We start from the raw sequence: 25,408 nt of genomic DNA, 5'->3' as shown, positions 1-25,408 counted from the left end.
CCCACTGTGACTCATTCGTGGCCCCCCGCGGACCCTACCACAGAGAGGAGGGCCGTGCAGCGTTGCGTGATGCCAGCTGGTATAGTCATGGGCGCTAAACTTGTAATTTTCTCTTGACTCTCTCAGGTAATTTCTCAGGCTCTTCTGGCTACCCCTTTTGGGCTGCTCCTGGTTAGAATTAGGAAATCATTGAAATTTGTCCAACATATTGTCCACCTTTCCTTTTGTATCAGCCTTTGGAGCATCACTGCCTTCCATTTATTTCCCCTGAGCTACCCAAAGCCTGACCGCTGCTCTAGACGTCCAGACCCTTGCCTGTGTTAAGAGCAGTCTTATGCATTGGTCAGTGAGGAACAGAGGGTAATTATGTGCCACCCCAGTCCTGCACCCAGGGCAGGCATCATTAATCAATCAATTCTGGCATGCTTCCCTGAGTTCAGACTCAGCATCAGAATCTTTCTCAACTGCACTTCAGGCAATCCCTACCAATCGATCAAGTCCAGTCATAGATTTGACATAATCTGACTTGCCCCAGGATTAGAGGATTTCTGATATAAACTGCCCAGTTGAGATAGGTCACAATGCATCAGGCTCTGTGTATAGTCTTAGGGCTTTTTTCTCTTTCAAGATTTATGATTTTAGGATCTTCTTTCTGGGGGCTCCCAGTCATAGAGCTATTTCCCCCACCCATCTGAGTGTTACTGTTCTTTTAGATAATCCTAGGCAATAATAGTTTCCATTTATAAAAGCCTATTTTGTGCCAGGGCTTAAGATGTGTAGTATTTTGCTGTCATGGCAACCCTGCAGCTAGTTACCATTATGCCTAGTTTACAAATAAGGCTCCAGGTGTTTAAGTGAATTTGACTACGATAATAAGTGCTGGTAAGGGTGGATGTTCAAACCCACAGCTATCCAGCTCCAAAGTCCAGCGTGTTTCTACCATTTTACGCAATTTCCTTACTTCTCCCTTCAAGTTCTGAGTTAGGGGGAAACCTTACTCCTTCACGTCTGGAGGAATAAGATCCTTTCCTTCCTACTCAGATTCCAGGGGCTCAAAGGAATCATGCTTCCGTCTGAAGGATGCTTAGCCAAAAGACCCTTAATCTAGAGAAGCCCCAATGTTTGTAGCTACCACTTGCTCCGAACGGTACAAGTATCTATTACTGGAGGCTTGACTTGGGAGCCCCAGGCAAGGATCTCCTCCTCTGACACGTTGCTGGTCGAGAAGGCCACAGAGGCTGCCCCTCCACTGCTCCCCGGCCCTGCATTGATGAGGATGGTCTGACTGGGAGTTGGCTCACATTTACCGAGCACCTACGATGCATCAGGCTCTGTGCTAGGCGCTCTGAGTGCAGGTCCTTTGATCCAGTTGGTGGTCTTTGAACCACACCATGTCACAGTGCTCCAAATAAACCCGCTCCTCCAGATGATCACACAGAGTAGGTGTCCACAGATGAGAACAAAGAAGAAACAAGGCAGGAAACTTGGCTTCTAGCCAGACACTTGGAGGGAATGAAAGTCATAAGGCAAAAAGAAGACGTCTCTCGGCAACTGTCCTCAGTTACCTGGGATTCTGAACAGAATCCCAGCACAGATGTGAGAACGAATCAAGAACAGACATGAGAAAAGTAGAACCTAACAAAGAGTAGAAATCAGCACTTTTTCATGCTGTCGGTGATGCCTCACACCCAAGTCTCCATCAGCCAAGTGCAGACTTGGTGACATTCTGAGGGAAATTAGCAGGGCCCAAAGCAGTCACTTCACACACTAGGAAACCAAAGGTGTTTTCTTCTTTTCTGTCAAGAGGAAGAAAAATAGATTGGAACAAATAACCTCATTCAAGTGAAACCTGATGAAAAGCAGGTTGTAGGGCCTTGGCAATGCCTGGTATGTAGAGTGGCCATCCATCCCCACTTGCCCAGGACAGTCCCGTGTTATACTGGTTGTCTCAGTGTAATTACAAAACACACTCCTCTTTCCCCTAAAAAGTGTCCTGATTTTGACAATAACCTGACTATACAGTCACTTTGCTTCCACAGCAGGTTTCAACTTACTGCCCCTTTGGCCTGCGCACAGTATATCGGGTTGAATGTATTTCCAGTGTTCAAGGAAGAGTTAGTCTGCACAGAAACCCATGTTGTCAGAAAGAAGCCTGTGCTGCTGATGGAATTTCCACACTCTTCCCCCTCAATCTGCTGCGCGCGCACACACACGCAGCATCTGCTGTCAGTCAAATCTTGGATCAGTCTTGCAAGCTTTTATGAATCTCAATTCCACGACTAAATGTCTATTGGAGTCACAGGCAGAAGGTGCAGATATGGAAGCTTCGAGTGGATTTAGGGGTGATGCAGCAAATATCTGCACTGGGCAGAAGACTGGGAAGTAGGGCTTGGGGCCTCCCAAAGTATGCAATAGTTATAATAAATCAGGCCGCGTGTGTGTCAAAAGGGGAAAGGCCGGTCTCTCTTGTGCCCCTTTTCACCTTGTCTACCTCCTAACCCGACCCCAGATGCCTCATCCCAGGAGCCCTTTTCTGTTCATTCCAAACAGGATATTCAGTTTCCTCCTGCAGCCAAGATAAACCGGCCAGATTAACACTGGCCAAGAAGACCGGGCTTCCTTGGCTGGCTATTGAGGAGTTCAGCAGGCGGGTGTCAGGGCTCTGTGGTCAGGGTGGCATCTCATTTTGGATACACACCTTGTCTTAGTTCCTATCACGTGCAGCTTTGAAGGCCAATCGGAAGGCCGTGGGACGCCCCATTTTCCTGTGTGAAAACCAGCTCCCTCCCTCACACTGACGAGAAAAAGAAGCAAACTTTAAAGGAGTGGGACAAGAGCGTCACCTAGTGGCAAAAGCATAGTTCATTCATTTGAAAGAAGAAACGTAGTGTTGACTACTATATATAAAAGATAAAATGAGAACCTACTGCATAGCACAGGAGCACTATTCCAGGAGCACTATTCGGTGCTCTGTGATGACCTATATGGGAATGAAGTCTAGAAGAGAGTGCATATATGTATATATATGGCCGATTCACTTTGCTGTACGGCAGAAACGAACAACATTGTAAATCAACTATACTCTAATTTTAAAAATAAAAAATAAATAAAAAATGAAAAAGGCAGTGTTGAAAGCCCCGTGGAATGTCTGCTGCTTCCTAGGGGTTAATGTTCACAGCACAGAGGTGCTTTGGGATCAGGAATTTAAGAGAAAGAGCCCCTGTCCTAAAAGAACCCAGACTTTTATCAAGGGACACTGACATGTACAAAAATTAGAATAGTGTGATACCTGCTGGGATAGAGGGAATGTGGGGTATTTTGAAAACGCAGAAAAGGGACACTTGCTGGTGGAATCAAGGAATGTGTCACAGAGGCGCTGAGCCTAAGATGAAGTGGGAGTTAACTAGCTCCGGTCTCGGCTCACCCATCCCAGCGAGTTTGAGCATGGCACACAGCATCCACCAGCTTACACTTTCCTGTGACGTGCCCACATTTCTCATTTCTCAGACTGCTGCAAAAAGCCAAACTAAATGGAGCTTTTTTTCCTAAACACACCGGACGGGGGGTTTTCATCTTTTTTGGCTGCACCACACATCATGTAGGATCTTAGTTCCCTGACCAGGGTTTGAACCTGCACCCCCTGCATTAGAAGCGTGAAGTCTTAACCACTGGACCGCCAGGGGAGTCCGGTTTTCATCTTTAACATAACATATATTAACTTTTTTAAAGGCCTGACCCACATTGAATTGTGGGAAATTACAAAGCATCTTTTTTTTCTCGGCTGCGTCGGGTCTTCGGTGCTGCACGCGGGCTTTCTCTAGTTGTGGTGAGCGGGGGCTACTCTTCGTTGCAGTGTGTGTGCTTCTCACCACGGTGGCTTCTCGTTGCAGAGCACGGGCTCTAGGCACACCAACTTCAGTAGTTGTGGCGCACGGGCTTAGTTGCTCCGGGGCATGTGGGATCTTCCTGGAGCAGGGATCAAACCCGTGTCCCCCGCACTGGCAGGCGGATTTTTAACCACTGTGCCACCAGCTGAGTCCCCAAAGCATCTTTTAATGTCACTATGAACTTGAAAGCAATCCTGGCTGCAGCTGTTGACTTCTGAAAGTACACAGGTACTCGACTCTAGCTGTATTTGAATCACCAAAACCAAACCTGAATCTGGTAGAGATGTGCCAAACGCAAACTCTGAAATTACTCATAGCGTTGTTCCCAGGGCAGTAACGTACAGTTCACTTGGTGGCTGGCTCTCTCCCAACTTTAGTTCTGGAGAGAGTTAGGCCTGGGTTTATATGATCCGCTCCCGCTCTTTTAGGAACAAAGATGATTGGCTAAGCTTGTTGAAGAGTTCTGGCCCCGAGGGAGTCACCCTTTCTCACCTAATGTCACGTATCTGTAGGGGGCCTGGGTGGGGTCAGAGTACAGATACTATAGTCTGTGGCTGTGTATGAAGACCAAGACGAAAGAGGCGCTCATTCATTCGTAAGCCTTCACTGGCTACCTTAGGGTTGTTTATCATTCTGACATTTTAAAAAGGCTGTCCAGATACATTTTCTTGAAAGAAACATTTATTTATGATCTTTATTGGTCAAAGTTTCAAACAAATCCAGAACAGGTGTTCACATTTTGAGCCTTTAGTGAAAGACACTATGTCACGCGTGAAATAAATGCTGATCCCGTGGGGTGCTCCCCTGACGCATTTAAATACTGGGCTGATCAGTCAGAAGACGACCTATGTGACAGAATCTGCTCAGAAATCTGCTCGAAAAAGGGCATGATTTAAATCTCATGTGGTTTTTCACAACATAAATGTACTGTAACTTATAATAATTTCAAAACAAACTCCCCAAGAATCAACTCTCTCTTTACATAAAAAAAATAATCAATTTATACTCTTCTTGAAAGAACTCCAACAATGTAAAATAAGTTCCAATTCCATATATATATAATATATGTACATTTATAACTTAGGTACTCTGTTTCTCTATATACTTTTACTCATGCATCGTGGCAGGGGTGGACGTGAGGGCTACAGGGGCCTCTCGGAGAAGGCAGTGTAGCTCCTCACCCTGGCAAACAGCAGGGGCGTGTACATCTTGTCGATCTCGAAAGCTGTGACCGCAGTCTCTCCAGTTGATCTGGAAAGAAAGCACAGAATCCCTCGTTACCAGGAGATATCAACTCATTTGAAATCCTTGCCTATTTGGCGGGGGGGGGAGGAGTTTATTTTAGGCTTTAGCCTTTTTTTAATTTAATTCATCTCAGTCAATTCTAAATAATATAGTGTATTATAGAAAATTTGAAAGATTTAGAAAAATGTGAAGAAAAATCACTCATCATCCCATCACCCAGATACGGCCTCATGAAGCATTTCTTCCAGGCACTTCAACCTTGCTATCAAACTTTACTGCTGAGATCATACTCTACTTGTCATCCTGCTTTTTTAAACATTATGACATAAGCATTTCCTCATGTCATTAAATACTCTTCAGAAGCCATTTTTGTGGCTGCATAATATTTCACTGTCTGCTTATACCACATTTACTTAATTCTCCTTTTGCTGGAGATATAGGCTGTTTCAATGTTTGGCAATTAAAAATGATGTTGTGATATTTTTGAATATGAACAAAACAAAACAAATCCCTAAGAGTAGAATTTCTAAGTCAAAGACTATAGACTTTGTAAAGCTCTTGTTAAAATGTATTTTAGAAAGAATTATAATCCTAGAAGAGAATTTAATGAGTTCATATTTGCATGATCAACAGCACAATTTCAGGTTGGAGGGGAAGCAGGTGACGAGTTATACTACCACAGCTTTTAATTTTCTCCTAAAAACAAAAAAGGAGAAATAAACAAAAACATAAAATTCAAGTGACTTTATAGATATTATTACAAGGAAGTCAACGTGATCATTAGCAGTTACAAATGACATCACTTTTTTCTCTTGAGATGTGATGCTTTTCATTTGCTTGGTCCTACTTCTGGGTTTGGTTTCTTTCTTTGAAAAAAAAAAAAAAAAAAAGATTCCACTTCACAAATTACTCAGAGAAGCAAAAAGAAGATAGGAGGACCAGTAGGTAAGGATGAGAAGAGAGAAAAATGCTCTTTCTCAGCTGTCAGGACCTCCCAGATGAGTGGGAAGAGTTGTTCGTAAGATGGAAATGTGACAGAGGAAGTTTTCAACAACGTGGTTGAGGCTGTGAAGGAGGCTAATGGAAGCTGACCTCACAACCTGCCTCTCAGAATTCTGATTTCAACTGGCGTGGAGACCCTCGGGCACACACCGGTGTTCTTTCAAACCTAACATCAGCTAAGATCTGTATCCACACGAACTGACATTTCACTTTCCTAATTCCTTTTTTTTTTACTTTACTCATTTCTGCACTGTTCCTTTCTCACACATTCTCATCTGCTCATTAATTATTTCATACAAGTATATCCTAACTCATAGGACAAAGAGCTTTAAATAGGAACCAGTAATAGATTTGGCTTTGGAACACACGGGATATTTCCAGCAGACTTACTTTCCTAACTACAACTTATTTTAAATCTGGGTATAATCCCTGGAGATAAACCAAATGGAAATAAGGTGAAAAATGGTAAGACTGAAACATGGAAGAAGAAAAAAGGTCTTGGGCCTCCCTGGTGGCGCAGTGGTTGAGAGTCCGCCTGCTGATGCAGGGGATACGGGTTCGTGCCCCGGTCTGGGAGGATCCCATATGCCGCGGAGCGGCTGGGCCCGTGAGCCATGGCCGCTGAGCCTGCGCGTCCGGAGCCTGTGCTCCGCAGCGGGAGAGGCCACAACAGTGAGAGGCCCGCGTACCGCAAAAAAAAAAAAAAAAAAAAAAAAAAAAAAAAAAAAAAAAAGAAAAAAGGTCTTGGTGCTTTACAACTGCCTTGAGTAAGCCAATGAATGAAGTCACGCACAGACAGCTTAGTGACCAGGCACCATCCATGCACGGAAGCTGCTCTCAACCCCACAGGGTACGTGCCCACTCGCATTACCATGGGCAATGGGCAGGAGCTCTGAATGCTCCACTTCCTGGTCCACTTTTAGGTTTTTTCCAGTTGGCCGTTTCCTTGGTTTGAAGGATTATTATGCTGTGGTTTTGTTTTGTAATCGAACATTAACTCTGAGGAATCAAACCCTATCTGAGTCCCTCAGCTGAACAGGAAGGACACATCTAGTCTGTAACCTTGGGATTTTTACTGCATTTGCCTACTTGTAAGTAATATGACAAGAATGATGTATCCAGATGAGTTTGTTGAACCTCTGGTGGCCACTGGAACACAGCTGAAGCCCCACGTGAAAATTCTGATCGGCTTCTTGTACAGGGACACGGCGAAAATATCTGTATTTATAGTCAAGTGGTTTCTGCAAAAGAAGAGGTGCATGAGCAACAGTGAGGCCTCACTTCACTGACAGAGAGATGGATGGTGCTACATCTGTACATAAATACCTCAGAGACATGTTAAGTTACATACTATCTGCACATAGTAAACAGCTATTTTGGTTATCAACTGAGAATGTGTGTGAGTGCCTGGAAATACACGAAGGACTCTAAACGCAGAAGGCTCTTCCCTCCAACATCACCATCTCAGTCAGCCGTCACAACAACCCCAGGTGTGACGTGCGACCGCATCGTTGCCGTGTGATGGCCGACAGGATGAGGACCCAGGGCGGGCAGCCCAGGGCCAGTGTCAGAGGTGCGAACTAAAGCTCCTGTCTCCCATCTCTAAGCCTAGTATTTCCTTCTACTCGAAAACACTTGGGAATTTTTTTTTTTTCGGTACGCGGGCCTCTCACTGCTGTGGCCTCTCCCGTTGCGGAGCACAGGCTCCGGATGCGCAGGCCCAGAGGCCATGGCTCATGGGCCCAGCCGCTCCGCGGCATGTGGGATCTTCCCGGACCAGGGCACGAACCTGTGTCCCCTGCATCGGCAGGCGGACTCTCAAGCACTGCGCCACCAGGGAAGCCCCACTTGGGAATTTTTAAAGAGGGCAAGTGATAAACTGGTGAAGGCTGCAGAAAAAGCAGAGTATAACCGATCCTTTGCGATAACAGTAAAATAGCCAACGGAGAAATAGATGTGACAAGGTCCACTGGAATCACACTTCTGTAAATACTGCTAAAAACACAAGAATGTCGCCACTACGCATGGCTTCACTGAGCCATATTCTGCAGAGAAAGCTGGTCATCAGCATGGGAGTCCCTAAACTCTCTTATTAGATAAAATCTAAACAACTAGGGCCTCACGACTCCCCACCTCTGACCTCAGGAAACTCACGGCCAAGGTCACAGTGATAGCAAGCAACTCTGCCCCTCAGACTGTTGCCCCCGATTCCAGGAGCCAGAGGGAGCTGGAGAAGCCACAGCCGAGGGCCACAGGACTCACAGATGAAACCCGCCCTAACTATTCCCATACATGGTGCTGGGGGTGGGAGGGAGGCGGGTGTTTAACACAAGAGAAACTTCATTCAAGAACTATATTAATTATAAAAGCACCAGGCGAGTATTTATTCTAACTACCTCACAACTGACTTCTTGAGCACACATTAGTGTTTTCAACCAGGACTGAAAAAAGGCACATGGAGAAAAGGTGTGGAAAAAAGTAGCCCCTTAATCTGTTAAGAGAATTTAAAATACTCTGGAATGTAATAATTCAGCCACCGTATTTGCTCGGCATTTTTTTTTTTCCTTTTGCAAGAAAAGGAAGAAGGAAATTATCTCACTTCAGCTTATTTCCAGTACAAACTGAAATTCTAAAAATATCCTTGTGAAAGAATTATCTCTATGAGTCCGTTTAGGAAGAAAATCTCCTAGGATTCAAAATGAGAAAAGCAAAAACATAGTCATATATAACTCTACTAGTTATTTCACAGGAATAACTAATAGTTACTTTGGCTTTACATTTTCATGCGTAAAAAACCTGGACCAGAAAAGGAAACTTGGAGAAGAATAAGTTGATCCAATAAAAAATAACTGTATTTTAGAAACCCTCCAGCTCTCCTCAGAGATATGCTGTAAGTCAACACCCATTTTGTATAAATTATGAAACAGTATTTTTCAACCTTTCTAATCAAGAATGCTTGAATGAGCAGGGTAAGGAAATTAAAAGGAAACTGCCAATTCCACCTTGCATACTCACTTCTTCTTTTTTCTTAGTTATCACAGCAAATACTTTCGTCTGATTGTCTATATCTTGTGACAAGCGATAATGACCCAGTAGAATTGCATCAGTTCTAAAAATTAAAAAAAACCAACACTTTATATCTGTTAATCAGTAATGTGTATTTATTTAAGTAATCGAGAAAGTAATGGGTTAGTTAGAAGTGTTTATTCAATTTGCCCGAGGACAATCAGCTAGGATGTGAGTAAACCTAGTTTCCAAGGCCCCAGACCTACTGAGGGACATCTCTGGGGAGAGGCCCAGGGATCAGTTTTTTTTTTTTTCTTTTGGCCGTGCTGCACATAGCTTGTGGGATCCTAGTTCCCCAACCAGGGGTTGAACCTGGGCCCTCAGCAGTGAAACTGCCAAGTCCTAACCAATGGACTGCCAGGGAATTCCCGGGATTGGTATTTTTCACAAGTGCCCCAGATGACTGCTTCTTTAATCCAGTATTAAGTTACATAATCTGCAAGTTACCACTTAAGATGTGAACTGGATAGAAAACTACAGAAAGACACTACCTGGTATTCCTGGTTCTCAAACGCGGAACAATGGACTGGGGCTCCTCAGGGGTGGTCAGCATCATCACATGGCCATCTGGGAAGAACCTTATGTACCTGTGGAACAAGGAAAACACCGAAACACCACATGCAAATATAAAACACATCCTTATTTACTGGTACCGAAACCTATTTATTCATAGCTGTGAAACCAAAATGGAAATACCATGGACCAAAGAACTGGCAAAACATCATTGACACAAACATGACCTGTGAGGCCAGCAGAAGAGAACCAAAGTATTTGTGTGTTTTTCCCTAAAGCACTAACTAATGTCAAAAAAAAGTGAGGCCCAATGCTATTACAGAGCAGTTACCATAGCTTACGCGTTTCTCAGTGACACTAGTATCTGGTGAACAATAAGCCTGAGTAACAGCACAAGCTATCTGACAAGGCAGAAGACACGGAGGAGCTCTAAAATGACTTTATAGTAATTCTTAGGTTTAGAGCCCAGGAGGAATTAACTGATTTATCTTAACCTACTGGTTCTTTGAGTGCAGTTCCTGTTATAACACTGGATGAAAATACTGAGGGCTATTTTGTGGATAAATGCAAAAGCCACAAAGAACAGATGTCCAATAACTAACGAACCAATACTTGGAGAGAGAGAATTTTTCACTCACTCAGTTTACTACAGTTGTACCTGTAATATTCCACTTGGTGCCAGGCTCTATAGAAACCATCAAGAGACTGTTCCCCTTGACGAATATATGTGGTTTTACTGATATACACTCCTATAAAAAGAAACAGATGTTTTAAAAAGAAAATAATAAAAAACTTTTACAACCATGTAACATGTTTCCAGCTTTGTTTTTATTGCGGTTTCCTTTAAATATACTTATAGTACTCAGCTCTGTTATAGAAAATTAAGACTGTGTATTTCTCAAAATCAGCACAACAGGTCACCATTGCTCTAAAGAGTTCAACTTACCATCAAACCGAACACGCGGCCTTTCTAAAAACATCTCTCTCCAGGATGTATATGCAACAAGTTTAATACAGCTTCTGCCCCAAACTTTCAAGCAGGCCAAACGCCATATTTCAGGATCTCTAAGTAATAAAAGCACAACATCAATACATATAACAGGTGAGTCCCTATCCGCACTCAGACATGAGAAGCATTCCTGCCACCAGCCATCTTCCATTCGGCAATATTGGTTGAGTGCCGGCCAGGCACTGTCCTGGGCACTGGGGACAGACTGATGGACAGGGCAAAGGCCCTGCTCTTTTACAGGGAAAGCAAGCAAAAAAAGAAGAAAATGAGAGAAAAGTTTCAGGTAGTGTGCTCAGTACGAAAAGAAACAAAGCGGAGTAAAAGGACAAGGACGATGGTGGTGGGGAAACAGAGACTATTTTTTTCTGGGCAGGTGTCTACGGTGATGAGGAAGGGTATCCTGGCAGAAGCCACAGCATGCAAGGCCCAAGGGCTGGAGCGTGGCCAGCATGTTCAACAAGGAGCGAGAAGGATCATGTGGCTGCAGCAAAGTGACTGCGTGAAGTGCAGTCTACGTGTGTGAAGAGGCGGTCAGGGCAGGTGACGTAGTGGTCTACAGGCGAGAGTGGCCCTTTGAGTGAAGTGGAGGCCACTGGAGGGTTCTGAGCATGACTGATGCTTTTAAAAGATGACTGGTGGTCTATGGAGAACGTGCTCCCGGTGTGTAAGAGCGGAAGCCCAGAGACCACACAGGATGCCAATGCCATAAGCCAGACCAGGCCTAATGGTGGCTGAGCCAGAATGGTACTCGGAGAAACAGTGAAACGGTCAGACTGGAGATCAGTTTTGAAGACAGCACCAACCCTAACCCTAACAAGACTTTGTCATGGGATTACTGCAAAAAACGAAGCAACTGACATGGTTCTAATACAACTAAAAATAATTTTAACACCATCTTTAACGCTATCTTTAACTGAAAACATTCAGTTTTAAAGACGTAGGAATTACTTATATTGAAGCCAGATTGCAAAAAGAGATAAACCCCCCAAATTTACATTGCAACGTATTTAAATTTTTTTCTTTTAACGAATACTTTTATAACCAAATTTTATCCTACCCCTGAAAATTTATTTTCTTAATTCCCTTTTTGTTTTCTCATATGTAATTAAAAGGAAAGTTAATGGAATAACAGTGCTAGAGGCTGCAATTTCAAAAGGCTGGGTCAATCCACTAGGTGCTTGATAGGTACTTGTTAACCAGAAATGCACATAGAATCACCAAAAAAAACCCAAAGGCTTTAAAGTAATTCAAATGTTTTACCCAAAACACAAGACTCCAAATGAAATTAGGTTATTTAAAAACAGTGCATCTGGGGGCTTCCCTGGTGGCGCAGTGGTTGAGAGTCCGCCTGCCGATGCAGGAGACACGGGTTCGTGCCCCAGTCCGGGAGGATCCCACATGCTGCGGAGCGGCTGGGCCCGTGAGCCATGGCCGCTGAGCCTGCGCGTCCGGAGCCTGTTCTCCGCAACGGGAGAGGCCACAACAGTGAGAGGCCCGCGTACGGCAAAAAAAAAAAAAAAAACCAGTGCATCTGAATTTTAAGAACTACATAGAGTTATTTAAAAAGTTCTAGATGCAAAGGATAAAGTATTTATTTTTATATAAGACATTCATAAAGGACTACCTATCTTAAATAAAGTTACACTAAACTATGATTATTCTTCACATAGCCAGATTTTAAAAGTATAACTCTTTTCCCAATTTTACTGAAAAATATTTGACACACATCGCTGTAAAAATTTAAGGTGTACAGCACAATGGTCTGATTTACATCTATTGTGAAATAAGCCACAATAGGTTTAGTGAACATCCATCATCTCATACAGATAAAATAAAAAGAAAAGGTCTCCTGTGATGAGAACCCCTAGGGTCTACTCTCTTAACAACTCTCTATCATATGGCGATGGTAACCATAGTCATCATGGTGTACGTTACATCCCTAGTACTTATTTGTACCTTTTGACCACCTTCCTCCCTCCCCCACCTCTGGTAACCACAAGTCTATTCTCCTTTTCTATGTAGACGCCACATGTAAGTAAGATCATACAGCATTTGTCTTTCTCTGACTTATTTCACCTAACATAATGCCTTTAGAGTCCATCCATATTGTCAGAAATGGTAGGATTTCTGCATTTTTCATGGCTCAATAATATTCCATTGTTTATATATACCACATGTTCTTTATCCATTCATCCATCCACACTTAGGTTGCTTCCATGTCTTGGCTATTGTAAATAATGCTTCTATGAACATGGGGTGCAGATATGTTTCAGAGTTAGTGTTTTTGTTTCCTTTGGATATATATTCAGAAGTGGAACTGCTGGATCATATGGTAGATCTATTGTTAATTTTTTGAAGAACCTCCATACTGTTTTCCATAGTAGCTATACCAATTCATAATCCCACCAACAGTGCGAAAGGGTTCCCTTTTCTCTACATCCACATTTATCTCGTCTTTTTGATGATGGCCATTCAAACAGGCATGAGCTAATATCTCACTGTGGTTTTGATTTGCATTTCCCTAATGACTAATGATGTTGAGCAACTTTTCATGTACCTGTTAGCCATTTGTATATCTTCTTTGGGAAAACATCTATTCAGGTCCTTTGCCCATTTTTTAATTACATTTGGGGTTTTTTGCAATTGAGTGGTATGAGTTCTTTATACATTTTGGATATCAACCTGCTATCAGATATATGGTTTGCAAATATATTTTCCCAGTCCATTGGTTGTCTTTTCACTTTGTTGATATGTTTTTCACCACTGCCAGAGTTGCTTAAAAAGAAACAGTAAGTACCTGGCACAGATATAGAATCCTCTGCACACCTGTGACAACTGCTCTAACGATCTGAGGTCCAGGTCGCTCGACACCACCCATCGGAAGATGTACATCAGGACCTCCATCGGCAGCGCTGCAAAGGAAACTGTCCTCTCAGTGACTCTCCTTCCTATACATCGCTCTGCTGTCACGTTCTCCATGCAGATATCTTTATGTATTCCTTAAATTTTATAAACCACACCTTCAGTACTGCTCAGAGCTACAGCACAAGTATATTTAACTACCCAGAAGTAATAATGGTTCCTAACATCAAGACACAAAATATCTTTGTTTCTTCAGTATTGAACAGATCCGAAGGTATTTTTATAAAGCACCCCTTTCCCTTGGAAGATCATTTCATCATCAAGATACATAAAAATAGGTATGTTAGAAAAATAGTCTAGTATGTATGTGTGTGTATGCATTTATTAACATTAAAAAGTTATTTCCATCTCCTTGGAAATTTTCAATTGTCCTCCTCTGGAAAGTCCCATAGCTAATTAAACAACATTTAACATATGAAAAGCAAAAAAAAACATCAATTTTTAAACATTCAGCCCATCTCAGGACTACCGTCCAACTTGGCTGAAGTGCCTGATGATGCCAGTGTCCCTCCAGTTTTCTGAGGGCCGCCCCAACTCACACATTCACCCTCACAGAGCATCACTGAAAAAAGAATGGCACCCTTTAACAACTGTGCTACAAACTCCACTCTACTTCGGATCTTGAAAAGCTTATCAGTATGCACAAATTAATTACAATTAGATCTCCCACCATACTTTGAACTACAGCAACTGTCTGACAAGCTATCTGACCTTGTAAGTTTGGAAAACGTAAATCTAAGGAAAAGTATTTCTCACTGAGTTATAACGACCATGAAGTCACACCTGATATGTGAGTCTGACTGCTCTCAAGTTCGGGCTGACACAGTTTGAGCACAGACTCCTGAAACGTGAGCTGCTGCTGGAAGTAGGACAGGAGGTCTGCCATCTTGCTGTCATCATCAGTATCTTCGATGCTGAGAAAAGAAGGGAGGTGAGTGAACGCAGTGCCACAGTCTACACAACACAGCTTAGAAAATGATTTTCCACACTACTTTCAAAAAGTACTTTAGAAAAAGTCATGTAAAAGCAAACTTCTTACTACTTTTTTTTTTTATATGATAAATGGTTACCTTGCCTTGCAAAGGAGTACCATACCAACTTTTTGAAGAAAAAAGCTTCAGCAATTTTAATTCCCACAAAGAATTAGAATTTTTGGATACAGGTGTTGAGATTTAATTAATTAGTTTTATGGTAAATAGAGATTTCATGAATTAGTAAAAAGATACTTTCAAATAATTTTTAAAAATCTTATGTAAATATATCCTATTAAGTGACCATAATCCATTGTAACTGGATAAAAATAAAATATACAAATGTTATCTGAGGTGCTTACTTACCAAGGATTTTCTAACGTATGTGCCTTATCACCCTACCTTTAGAGAGGAAAATACGTAATTTTAAAAAGCAGGGTCCACAAATAATTTAGCAGTATAAACAAATACATAGTTAGAGTTCTAGAAAAATATATAGCTTTCCATTTTTGCTAATAGTAACCTTAAAAGTGATCAGACTTACAAGAAGGTTGGGTGAGGATGAAGTTAGAAAACCAGGATGGGCTTAATTATAAGACAACAAAGGGCACACGTGGCTGAGGCGAGATGGACTGCAGGGCTATGCTACCAGCTTTTTACAGAAGGCAAAAAAAACCAGCAGAGGCTTTTAGGGCCTGTTAAGTCTGATAAGAAAATAAACTGTACCCCTAAAGAACTTTCATAGCATCTGGGTTTGTGTAACAGGAAGGGAGAGAAAGAAATGTTTCTTTAATGTTTTCATACAACCTTTCTTAACAGCACTTGGCGTCTATTTATAAAACTGGCTAAGAGCTGGGCCTAAAGGACTCTACCCAAATTTAAAGAAGGTTTAGAAAAAGCCCAAATGAGTCCTTTTGAGTATGAACTACCTCACGTGATTAAATCTAATTTAGTGAACAATATTATTAGCCCCAAACAGACAACAAATGCTGACTTCATCAGGATTTTTTAAATGTGGCTTAGCCAAAGCTTAAGTGTTAATACTATAAGCAGTTAAATAGCACTGGCGATCAGCGTTAAGTTCTCGATAAAGGTAACCTCTTAATTGTTTCACGGCAGAAGTAATATAATATCTCATCACCAAAATTCTATTTTTCTATGTACTGCTCATTTTAAACCTGACATCCTCTTGTGGGGACAGACTCCCTTCCCTTCTAATATGAGCTTTGGGAGAGAGAGGGGTTAAGCCAATACAATTTTATAATTGTTTTACACACAGCTTCAAAAGTATTGGCTGAAAAATATGTTCTCTTGGTCTCTGTCCATATAAACAGTCAATGCTTGACCAGTCACTCCATGACCATGGTGCCAATGGCATCTGTATGATGAAACACGGTTTCTTTGGTTTCTTTTAGGAGCGCTTATGTCCGGCCCGTGTTTTTAAACAAATGTTACAGTCTTAACAGTGTTCTATCTACAACAAAGTCTGGTTAGAGTCCAGCATTTTCCTAATAAAAAGCCTTTTAAAAATTGTATTATTTCAAACGGATACAAAAGGAGAAAGACTAGTGTAATAAAACACTATGTACCCAATTTCAACCATTAACATTTTTCAGGCTTGTCCTGATCACATTTTAATAGTTTTGACTTTATAGGTTTCAGAAAGTTGAAATGTGTCCTTTAATTTACTCCTTTCAGTAATCACTGCTTTTATTAAAAAAAAAAAAAACTCTTTCATCACCTAATTTTTGTTACACCTGTTTAAAATATGCATTTCTATACTTTACTCTTAAAATTTCCCTAATTAAAAATTTTCTACAACTTTATAAACAAGTCTTTATACTAAAGACTATATAACAACAGAATTAGCACCGTCTTCTTATCATTATCATGTTAAGAGTCGACAGGGCAAAGATACTTAACTTTAACAAACTCTATATATTACTGTCTATCAAATTATGTACGCACTAGCTGTTTCCAACGCCATCACCATCTGGAGACCGGGTATAAGTAATCTTGAACTCTATATCAGGTACAAGTTGCATAGCCCTACGATAAAACTTGATGGCTAAAAGAAAAAATAAAGCTAAATTAGCTATGACCATACATTTTTGTCATTTCCTTTGATTACCCTAACTGTGGTTTCATTTGGTAACTTTCTTTATAAACAGCCAAATTCCCTTTTTCTACATGCAACAGTAGCAGTGAGCAAACTTATTTCCAAACCCTACTAGTCAGAAATAATCTTTTTCTAAAGCTCTCTCGTTACAGAAACTTAAGATGTTGCATTTTACTCTTATCTTTTAGCCCATCTTTTCCCTCTGCCTCTCACATATTGTCAGAAATGATCTTACATATGGCTGTCTTTCTCTGTGCTTTGAAAATGCCACTGCTGCAGCCCCAACAAAAACACCTTTAAGCAAACTTCTTCCTAGGATGCAGAGTTGAGGAAAATCAAATGTTTCCTCCTGAGTAGAGTAAGGAGAAGGGTTTTTTTGAAATTTATTGGAATTTATTCTTCAAATCCAACTTCCTTTAGTCTAGCTGCCTCTTATTTAGCTAAGTAACCTATACAACCTGTTTTTAAATCAATCTGCTGGCCAGGTGGTCTAGAACTACAACACTGAGCAGTCTCTCCCACGGAGACGTCCCACAGAACTTGGGGCTGCAGAAGCCGACTAGTTCTTTCCCCACAGATGAAGTCCACTCTGCCATGTTCTGCTGCTCTGGGTGAGTGACTGTGAACTACGTGGAGACAGGAATCTCACAGGCTAATGAAGACTGGCGGGATATCACCATTTGGGCCCTTTTCATACCTCAGAGTGAAAAAACCCCTAGAAGAAACTTGCAAATAAATGCAGTAATTTTGAAAATGTTATTTGGGGGGCATTTTCAAACCACTGAAGTGTTAGCATTTCTTTCCATGTCCCAATTAACAGCTTTTCTATCAGGAAATGAAAGCCTAATTACAAACCTAATCTGGTAAACAGCCCCACCACTTGGTTTACTTACACATTTCTACTGGCCTAAGAAAAGAGACAATTAAGGCTGAAGAGTATTCCTTCTCTAAAATGTACATTAGAATTTAGAAAGCACGTACATGTTCCTCTGAAACAACGTTCACCTATAAAAGGAGTATATCCTATTTTTTCAATAGCATATCCCGCTATTTTTCGATAAGCAACAGTATTTTTAAGACTTTAATAATGAAGGATAAATACTAAACCCTAAATGTAGAAAAAGGTTATTTTACTAATCCTACCAATATGATATTGTTTCTCAGCAATATTTTTTGGAAAGAGACAGGTTATATAAAAATACAATTTTTATTTTTAAAAAATCAGTATCAAATATAGAGACTGATGTTCTGTATAAATATATTCTATTTTTTTAAAAATTGGTGAATAGCAAAGAGTTCTTATTCAAAACTGTCAAGACAAGATGATCCTGGGACCTGAGTTTTTACCTTCATAGAGAGCTCCATTTTGTTCTTCTTCTACCGCTTTTAGGAAGAGCTCTCGAGCCTATAAAAATAAACAGTGAAAAACAATTTCTGAAAATCTGTACTAAAAATGAGTGTGGGTGGTAGACGGATAGCCTTTTCAACAAATGGTGCTACAACAGTTAGACATCCACAGGCAAAACAATGAATGTCAACCTCAACTTCACAGCTTACATAAAAAGTGACTAGAAAATGGATCAAGGACTTAAAAGTGAAACTTTAAAAACTTTTAGAAAAAAAAAGAAAGAAAGAAAATCTGGGAGACTTGGGCGAGGAGTTCTTATACTTGACACCAAAAGCACAATCTATAAAAGGAAAAACTGATAAATTAAACCTCATCAAAATTAAAACTTTTGCTCTGTGAAATTCCCTGTTAAGAGGATGAAAAGACAAGCTACAGAGTGAAAGAATTTACAAGCCACATATTCAACAAAGGACTTGTATTTGGAATACATAAAGAACTCTCAAAACTCAACAGTAAAAACATGAGCAATCCAATCAGAAAAGACAAGCAGGTATTTCACAGAGGGGCGTATAAAGATGGGAAACAGCACATGGAAAGATATTCAACATCATTAGCCATTAGGGAGATACAAATTAAAATCACAGGGAGGTATCACTACACACCTATCAGAATGGCTAAAATTAAAAAGTAATGACAGGGGCTTCCCTGGTGGCGCAGTGGTTGAGAATCCGCCTGCCGATGCAGGGGACACGGGTTCGTGCCCCGGTCTGGGAAGATCCCACATGCCACGGAGCGGCTGGGCCCGTGAGCCATGGCCGCTGGGCCTGCGCGTCCGGAGCCTGTGCTCCGCAACGGGAGAGGCCACAACAGTGAGAGGCCCGCGTACAGCAAAAAAAAAAAAAAAAAAGTAATGACAACTCTAAATGGTGACGGGGATGTGGAGACACTGGATCACTCATACACTGCTGGAGGGAAAATGGTGCAGACGCTCTGGAAAACAGTTTGCAGTTTCTTTTAATCAAACATGCACTTACCACACGACTTAGCAATTGCACTCTTAGGCCAGAGGGATGAAAACTCATGTTCATGCAAAAACCTGCATGTGAATATTCATAGCAGTTCTAGTGATAATAGCCCCGAACTATTATAACAGCCCCAAACTAAATAATAGCCCCAAATGTCCCTCAACAGGTGAGTGGTCAAACAAAGTGGGGTACGTGAACACCATGCAACACGACTGAGTGGTAAAAAGCAACAAACTACTGACACACACAACAACCGGGACGGACCTCAAAGGAATTAAACAACACTTTTTGAATATCCAAATTATAGAAATGCAGGCCAGAGTAGGGGCTGCCAGTGGTTAGGAATGGCTGGGGAGGAGGTGGAGAAGAGAGCGTATAACTATCAAGGTAGCAAGAGGGAGCCCTGTGGTGACAAAACAGTTCTGTATCTTGATTGTGGTGATGGTTACATGAAGCTACACGGCTAATTGCACAGAACTATTTATACACATACACACAGTGAAGTGCTTGGAAACCTGAATAAGCTCTGTGGACTGTACCAAGGTCTACTTCCTAGAAGTCTAGCTACAGAAGGTGTCACCGTCAAGGGAGGACGGGAGGGGTGCACAGGACTCCCCTGTGCTACGAACCTGTGATTATTTCAAAATTAAAATGAAACAAAACAAATATGGAAGTTTTTAGTTATCATGGTAATGTCGATTATTAAATGGCCAATTTTTGTAAAGAAAAACTTGGGTCTGATGGTATGAAGATGACAACCCCTGTGGAGTAACAGGATACAGTCAGCCCTCCACATCCCTGCTCTCTGCATCCTCGGATTCAACCAACTGCAGATCAAAAATATTTGAAAAGAATTCCACGAAGTTCTGAAAAGCAAGACTTGAATTTGCTGCGCACTGCTAACTATTTACTTAGCATTTACACTGTACTTACAACTATTTACAGAGCATTTATATTGTACTAGGTATTACAAGTAATCTAGAGATGATTTAAAGTATGCTGGAGGATGTGCGTGGTTATACGCAAATGCTACACCATTTCATACAAGGAAGGTGAGCATCCCCGGACACCGAGGGACAAATGTTGTGAAAACTGAAATGGTGGGCTGTGTGTACTTTGTGTGAACAGGCACTAGGAAAGAGGTGAACCATTAGAAAGCATTCAAAATTTTCCAGGATAAGGAAGTAATTACTGCATCACTATAAATCTGTTCAATTCAAAATATAACAAAATATTGCATTATGACCTTTGGGAAGGTGTTAACATTTGAACCAATGTTTTCCCCTTTCGGGCTTCTGTTAACAGATTCAGAGGCATCTGTCTTTTAGACCAGGTGAATCTCAGGGGTGTATATTACCAAAGAGTTCCGGCAAGACTATACCTGTAGGAAAGAAGGAGTAATGTGTCATCCAAAGGCCTACAAAAAGTGGTGAGGGATGGACACCCTGGCACACTTGTCACCATCTTGCCAAGTACAACGCCCCTAACACTTAACTTTTCTTCTTTTGCCAGCTCCTGCTTTCCTCTGGCGTCCGCCGCTCTCAGTGAAGAGCCTCTCGTTGCTCTCCAAGGTCGAGATTCTAAATTGCTCGAGCCTCCACCTGGGGCAAGTTCAAACATCCACTGAGCTCGGAACCTCTGGAGTTGTGCCTGAGGGGAGAAGAATGTTTCAGGACCCACCGAGGAAGAGGAGCTCAACTCTGGAACATTCTGTCAGTAGGTCCAACACTGATGTCCACACATATACATATGCTAAGATGAGAAAACACTGTCTTTAAATTATGAAATGACTGAATACTACCATTAAATACCTGTTATCTTCCACGATAATTTTTTGCTTACGACTTTGAAGAAATCGTGAAATTTTGCCTAAAATAAGATTCTCCATACAGGAGAAATCTAATAGTATGAGAAAATCAAATTTTAATTGGAATCGAAAGTGTAAGCCATCACTTAGGGACTGAACTTAGATGCTTTCAAACATTTCTTCCCTTGGAATACATCACCTCAAAATCCTGTACGCGAGCCCCAAATCTTTCTTTTAATAACCTTTCTCGTTTTTAAAAGAAATTATTTTTTCTAATACATGTCATTAAAAAGAATCTAAACATAGAAAAAGTGAAACCCCCTCTGTGGCGGGCTCTGCTGTGCTGCCCAGACCCCCCCATTAGGAACAGCTGGGAGTGCCACAGAAGAACAGCCCTCAGCCCTCGCCCTGCGGTAGGGCCTCAGGGAGACCACACCCCTTCCCAGGTGCTCCCCACCCAACGACTGATCAAAGGTCACTCTCTGAAAGGTCATTCTTCCCCCGCTCTGAGGAAGTCCTCAGAACTTCCGCAGGATTAACTGAGCTGGTCCACCGAGACTGCAGAGCAGTCCAGCTCCCCCAACCCACTCCGGCTTCCCTCCCTGCCTCCCTGGCACAGGTGCTGACTCCAACAGCACTGCTTAATAAACCTCTTACATCCACCTCAGAGTCTGCTTTCTGGGAACCCAACCTGGGATGCCCTTCCCCCCAAAGAAGGACATTGGTAATTGGATTGTATATATTAGTGCTGGCTTTTTTAAAAAAGAGTACAGATTTAAAACATGAAAGCTTTTAATAATTTTTCTCTACATTCTGCACACTGCTTTGACTCCCACCTTCCTATTACGAATGTAACACATATACCTCTGACTTAAACATGTGGGATCTTAGTTCCCTGACCAGGGATCGAACGCGAGCCCCCTGCATTGGAAGCGTGGAGTCTTAACCACTAGACCGCCAGGGAAGTCCTAGCAGCACTCTTAATGCCTACTAGATGGTGCACTCCAAATGCACAAGTATTATAAAGATTACAAATTCAGTAAGAAGCACTTAACTAACTACAATGAATATTTTTCTATTTCGATGCACAAAGCTTTACCCTATCCTTTCAAACGGCTGCAGAATATTTCACTGTATGGATGCATCATTACTTAACACAAGTGATGGATATTTAGGTTGTACTCCATTTTTCCATATAAACAATGCTACAGTAAACATTTTTGTATGTGTATATTTACTCACTTCCCCTATTATTTCCTTAGGATTAATTTCCTAGAAGTAGGATTGCTGGTTCAAACGGAATGTATGTTTTTCATTTTGATCCATATTGCTAATCTTCCCTCCAAAAAAGCTGTAGCAACTTACGCTTTCATGTATACTGCGTGAGTGTTCTCAGAGCCTGGACAGCAATAGGCATTATTCACTAATTTGATCTTTTTTTAAAAAAAAAATTCTTTGCTGATTTAATTTGTATTTTTAAAAAATTATTAGTGAGGCTGATTATCTCTTCTAATGTTTCATAAATATTTATATTAATTTTTTCCATTAGTTATCCATTCCTATCTTTCTATCCTCTGTTGTTACTACTTTTATAAGGATGTTACATCTGTATCAGAGATATTAATCCTCTTCCCCTAGATGGTAAATAGTTTTTCCAGTTAATTATTTCTCTTGATTTAGGAGGTCTTTTGCTATATATAGGTTTTAAACTTTTAGGTGGTCAAATCTGTCAATCTTTTTCTTTAAGGTGATGGGTTTTAGTCATGCTTATGCCTTGGTTTGAACACTTTAAACCCACATATTGAATTACACAGCAGCAATTATTGATATTCCTTTTTACAGAAAAAGAAATCTATAACATAGTTATAACTTAAGTATTCTAAAAACCGGTATGAAGATACAGCTACATTCAATGCAAATAAGAACCTATGAATCTTCATAATTATGACCAACTCCTGCTTATGTATGGAAAGCAACAGAATAAGAAATAAATGAAGAAACATGCCTGCAAATCTGTCTCAGCAGGGCGTTCGTTTTCATCATCATCTCCTGCCCTGACAGCGTCGGAATGACAATCTTCCTCAGCTTCTGCCTGAGTGGGGGAAAGCAAACAATGCTCAGGAATAAGCAAACACGGGTTTCCCTCGGTAACCTACATCTCCTATTCAGCTACCTGCCCAGTGAAACACATAGCTGCCTCTCTCTAAATATCTTCTTCACAGGTAAGTTAAATGATTCCAGTCAGAAAAGTCTGATACTTTAATTTTTTAATACTGTAGAATAAACAACTTCACTGGGCTCCAGCTTAAAATGTTTTGGTAGGTGGTTAAAAAGAACAACTTTGCTTCAGAAAATAACAGTTGGTGGTATAGAGTTCAAATAGTTTTTGTTTCATGGATCTCTTAAGGCCATATATAGTCCATATATGGCTGTCCCTTCTTTACACAAACTGGAATGTTATTAATGTGTGAACTTTAGTCTAATAATATTTTAAATGTACTAGAAAAGCTCATTCAAATCAAAGACATGTAAGAGTGAAGGTTTTTGTAAAGAAGCTCCTTCCATTTTATTTTTTTTATAAATCCAGATTTTCATATATTGGATTGACTTAAAGTGGAATAAAGCTGGGCTGGAACTACTGCGCAAGGCTTGGGACTTAATAGAAGCCTCAGGTCAGTTTCCTTCCATTTTATCCTTTTATTCTCCATAAATGTTTGCTAAATAAAACTGGATCTTATGTTCCAGTGAAAACGAAATGTTGCCTAGGTGCGATCTATTACCTAACACACTTATTAGCAAATAAGACTTGCTCAACACTTCAAGTGTTCAGTCCTATAAAGAAATGTGGCAATCAGGGAAGTGACTTTGAAGGTTAGTTAGAAATAAAAATAATAAAACCTATTTAACTTCACTCATTCCAAACATGGTAAGTTTTACAATTGCCAATTTGGGTTGTAATTTGTTCCCAGGACTAAAATGTCTGTATTAACACCTATCTTTGAGCACAGCACCCAGATATACTTGCACTACTTCATAGCACAACACAAACAAGCCTGGCTCCCTATCTTATCTCTGGCAACCAGACTTACAACAGAGGTGCCTGTAAGACGTGAACTAGTTAGTACGTGGTAAAGTGCTTGGCACCCTGGAAAGGCTAAATCAGTGAAGAAATAAATGAGAAAGGCTGAGCTTCGGATGAATTTCCAGAAAACTGGAAAATCTGAGCATTAACGCACTGTCAAATACATTTTTTTAAGTCTCTTTAAGCTGAGAGCTTTTCCCACTCAGATCATCAGTAATGGGAAATTACACAATAAAAGGGTTTGACTTTATAGATCTAACAAGTGTATTTCTCTCTCTTCTCAAATAAGGGTCTGCTTTATTACTATAAACTCTAAGGACAGCTAATGGAAGGGGACCTTGGTCCCTGGGGTATCTCAGTAATTCAGCCTCTACCTCTAGCCCAGCAGCCCCACCAAACTGACTTCAAGAGCTCCCCCTGACCTCTCCAGCCCCGCGCTTTGGCACATGCTGCTTGCTCTCTGCATCTGGAATGCCTGCATCCTCTTCCTCCTCACTTGGCTACTGCTACTCATCCTTCAAGATTCAGCTCAGGGATTATCCCAGTAGGAAACGAATTCTGATCCTTTCACTTGCCTCTTTGGTTTTCCCATTACAATTGTGCTGGTATCACAGCACTTAAGACTTGTATTGAGATTTCGTCTCTTTCGCTAGAAATTAGTGCATTGGCATCAAGATCTGAGGTCTGGCACTATGCCAGGCTGATAATAAGTGCTCAAAAAATGAATTAACAAATAAAATGCCATGAGGATATATAATGCGTATCTCAAGGATGAGGTAAGGAGACAGGAAGCCTATAATACAAAGAGCATCTTCTCCCCTGAGCTGTGTTAATAGAGCTCTCATCCACTAAGACTTTGATTGTGACAGTATGATGACAATAACACGAACCATCAAATTTGGGGTTTTACTATGCTCTTCAACTCAAATACTACTTGAAATAAGTAGGTCTTTGGCTGTCATCCAGAAATTTTCACTTTGTTTTTCATAACTGAGTTTGACCTAACATCACCTTTCACTAGAGTAGCTCGTGTGTTCATCCTTTTACTGTTTTACACATGGGACTAATGAAATACAGAAAGTTAAGTGCTTAATCCTGGTCAGAGAACTATTTCTGAAAGTTTAAAAGCATAGTCAATTAGTGTTTTTCTATTCACCAAATTGACTTCACAAAATAAGTTCATTCAACCATTCGTGTGTTCAATAAACACTTGGGTGTCTACTATAAGCTAATGAGTTTGGTATCGTTTCACCCTCGAATCACTCAACTTTAGCCAGAGATTAGTTTCTCGGATGCACAATTTATTTGAAGCCAAAGCAAAGCAGCATGGGGCAGAGACTACATATGCCAGCACGCAATAGCCCCATGGAATCTACTTTGTCAATTTCTGGAGCTTTGCTCAGTTCCTCCAT

At 41.0% G+C, this 25,408-nt stretch overlaps 1 protein-coding gene across 1 annotated transcript; it reads right to left on the bottom strand.

Moving 5' to 3' along the window:
• Positions 1-4,550: 4,550 nt before the first annotated feature.
• FBXO9 (F-box protein 9) lies at positions 4,551-25,408 on the bottom strand (the record flags this gene model as incomplete). Its single annotated transcript, XM_079712658.1, has 13 exons — positions 4,551-5,138; positions 7,224-7,375; positions 9,150-9,243; positions 9,692-9,787; positions 10,372-10,462; positions 10,660-10,778; positions 13,520-13,634; positions 14,428-14,558; positions 16,584-16,683; positions 18,082-18,139; positions 20,602-20,757; positions 22,920-23,006; positions 25,373-25,408. The coding sequence occupies 13 exons, from the start codon at positions 25,406-25,408 to the stop codon at positions 5,030-5,032; spliced, it is 1,344 nt and encodes a 447-aa protein (XP_079568784.1). The 3' UTR covers positions 4,551-5,029.

This window comes from Hyperoodon ampullatus (genome assembly GCF_949752795.1).
Source record: "Hyperoodon ampullatus genome assembly, chromosome: 10".
In the NCBI taxonomy this organism is placed as follows: Eukaryota; Metazoa; Chordata; class Mammalia; order Artiodactyla; family Ziphiidae; genus Hyperoodon; species Hyperoodon ampullatus.
This window is presented reverse-complemented; position numbering and strand designations above follow the sequence as displayed.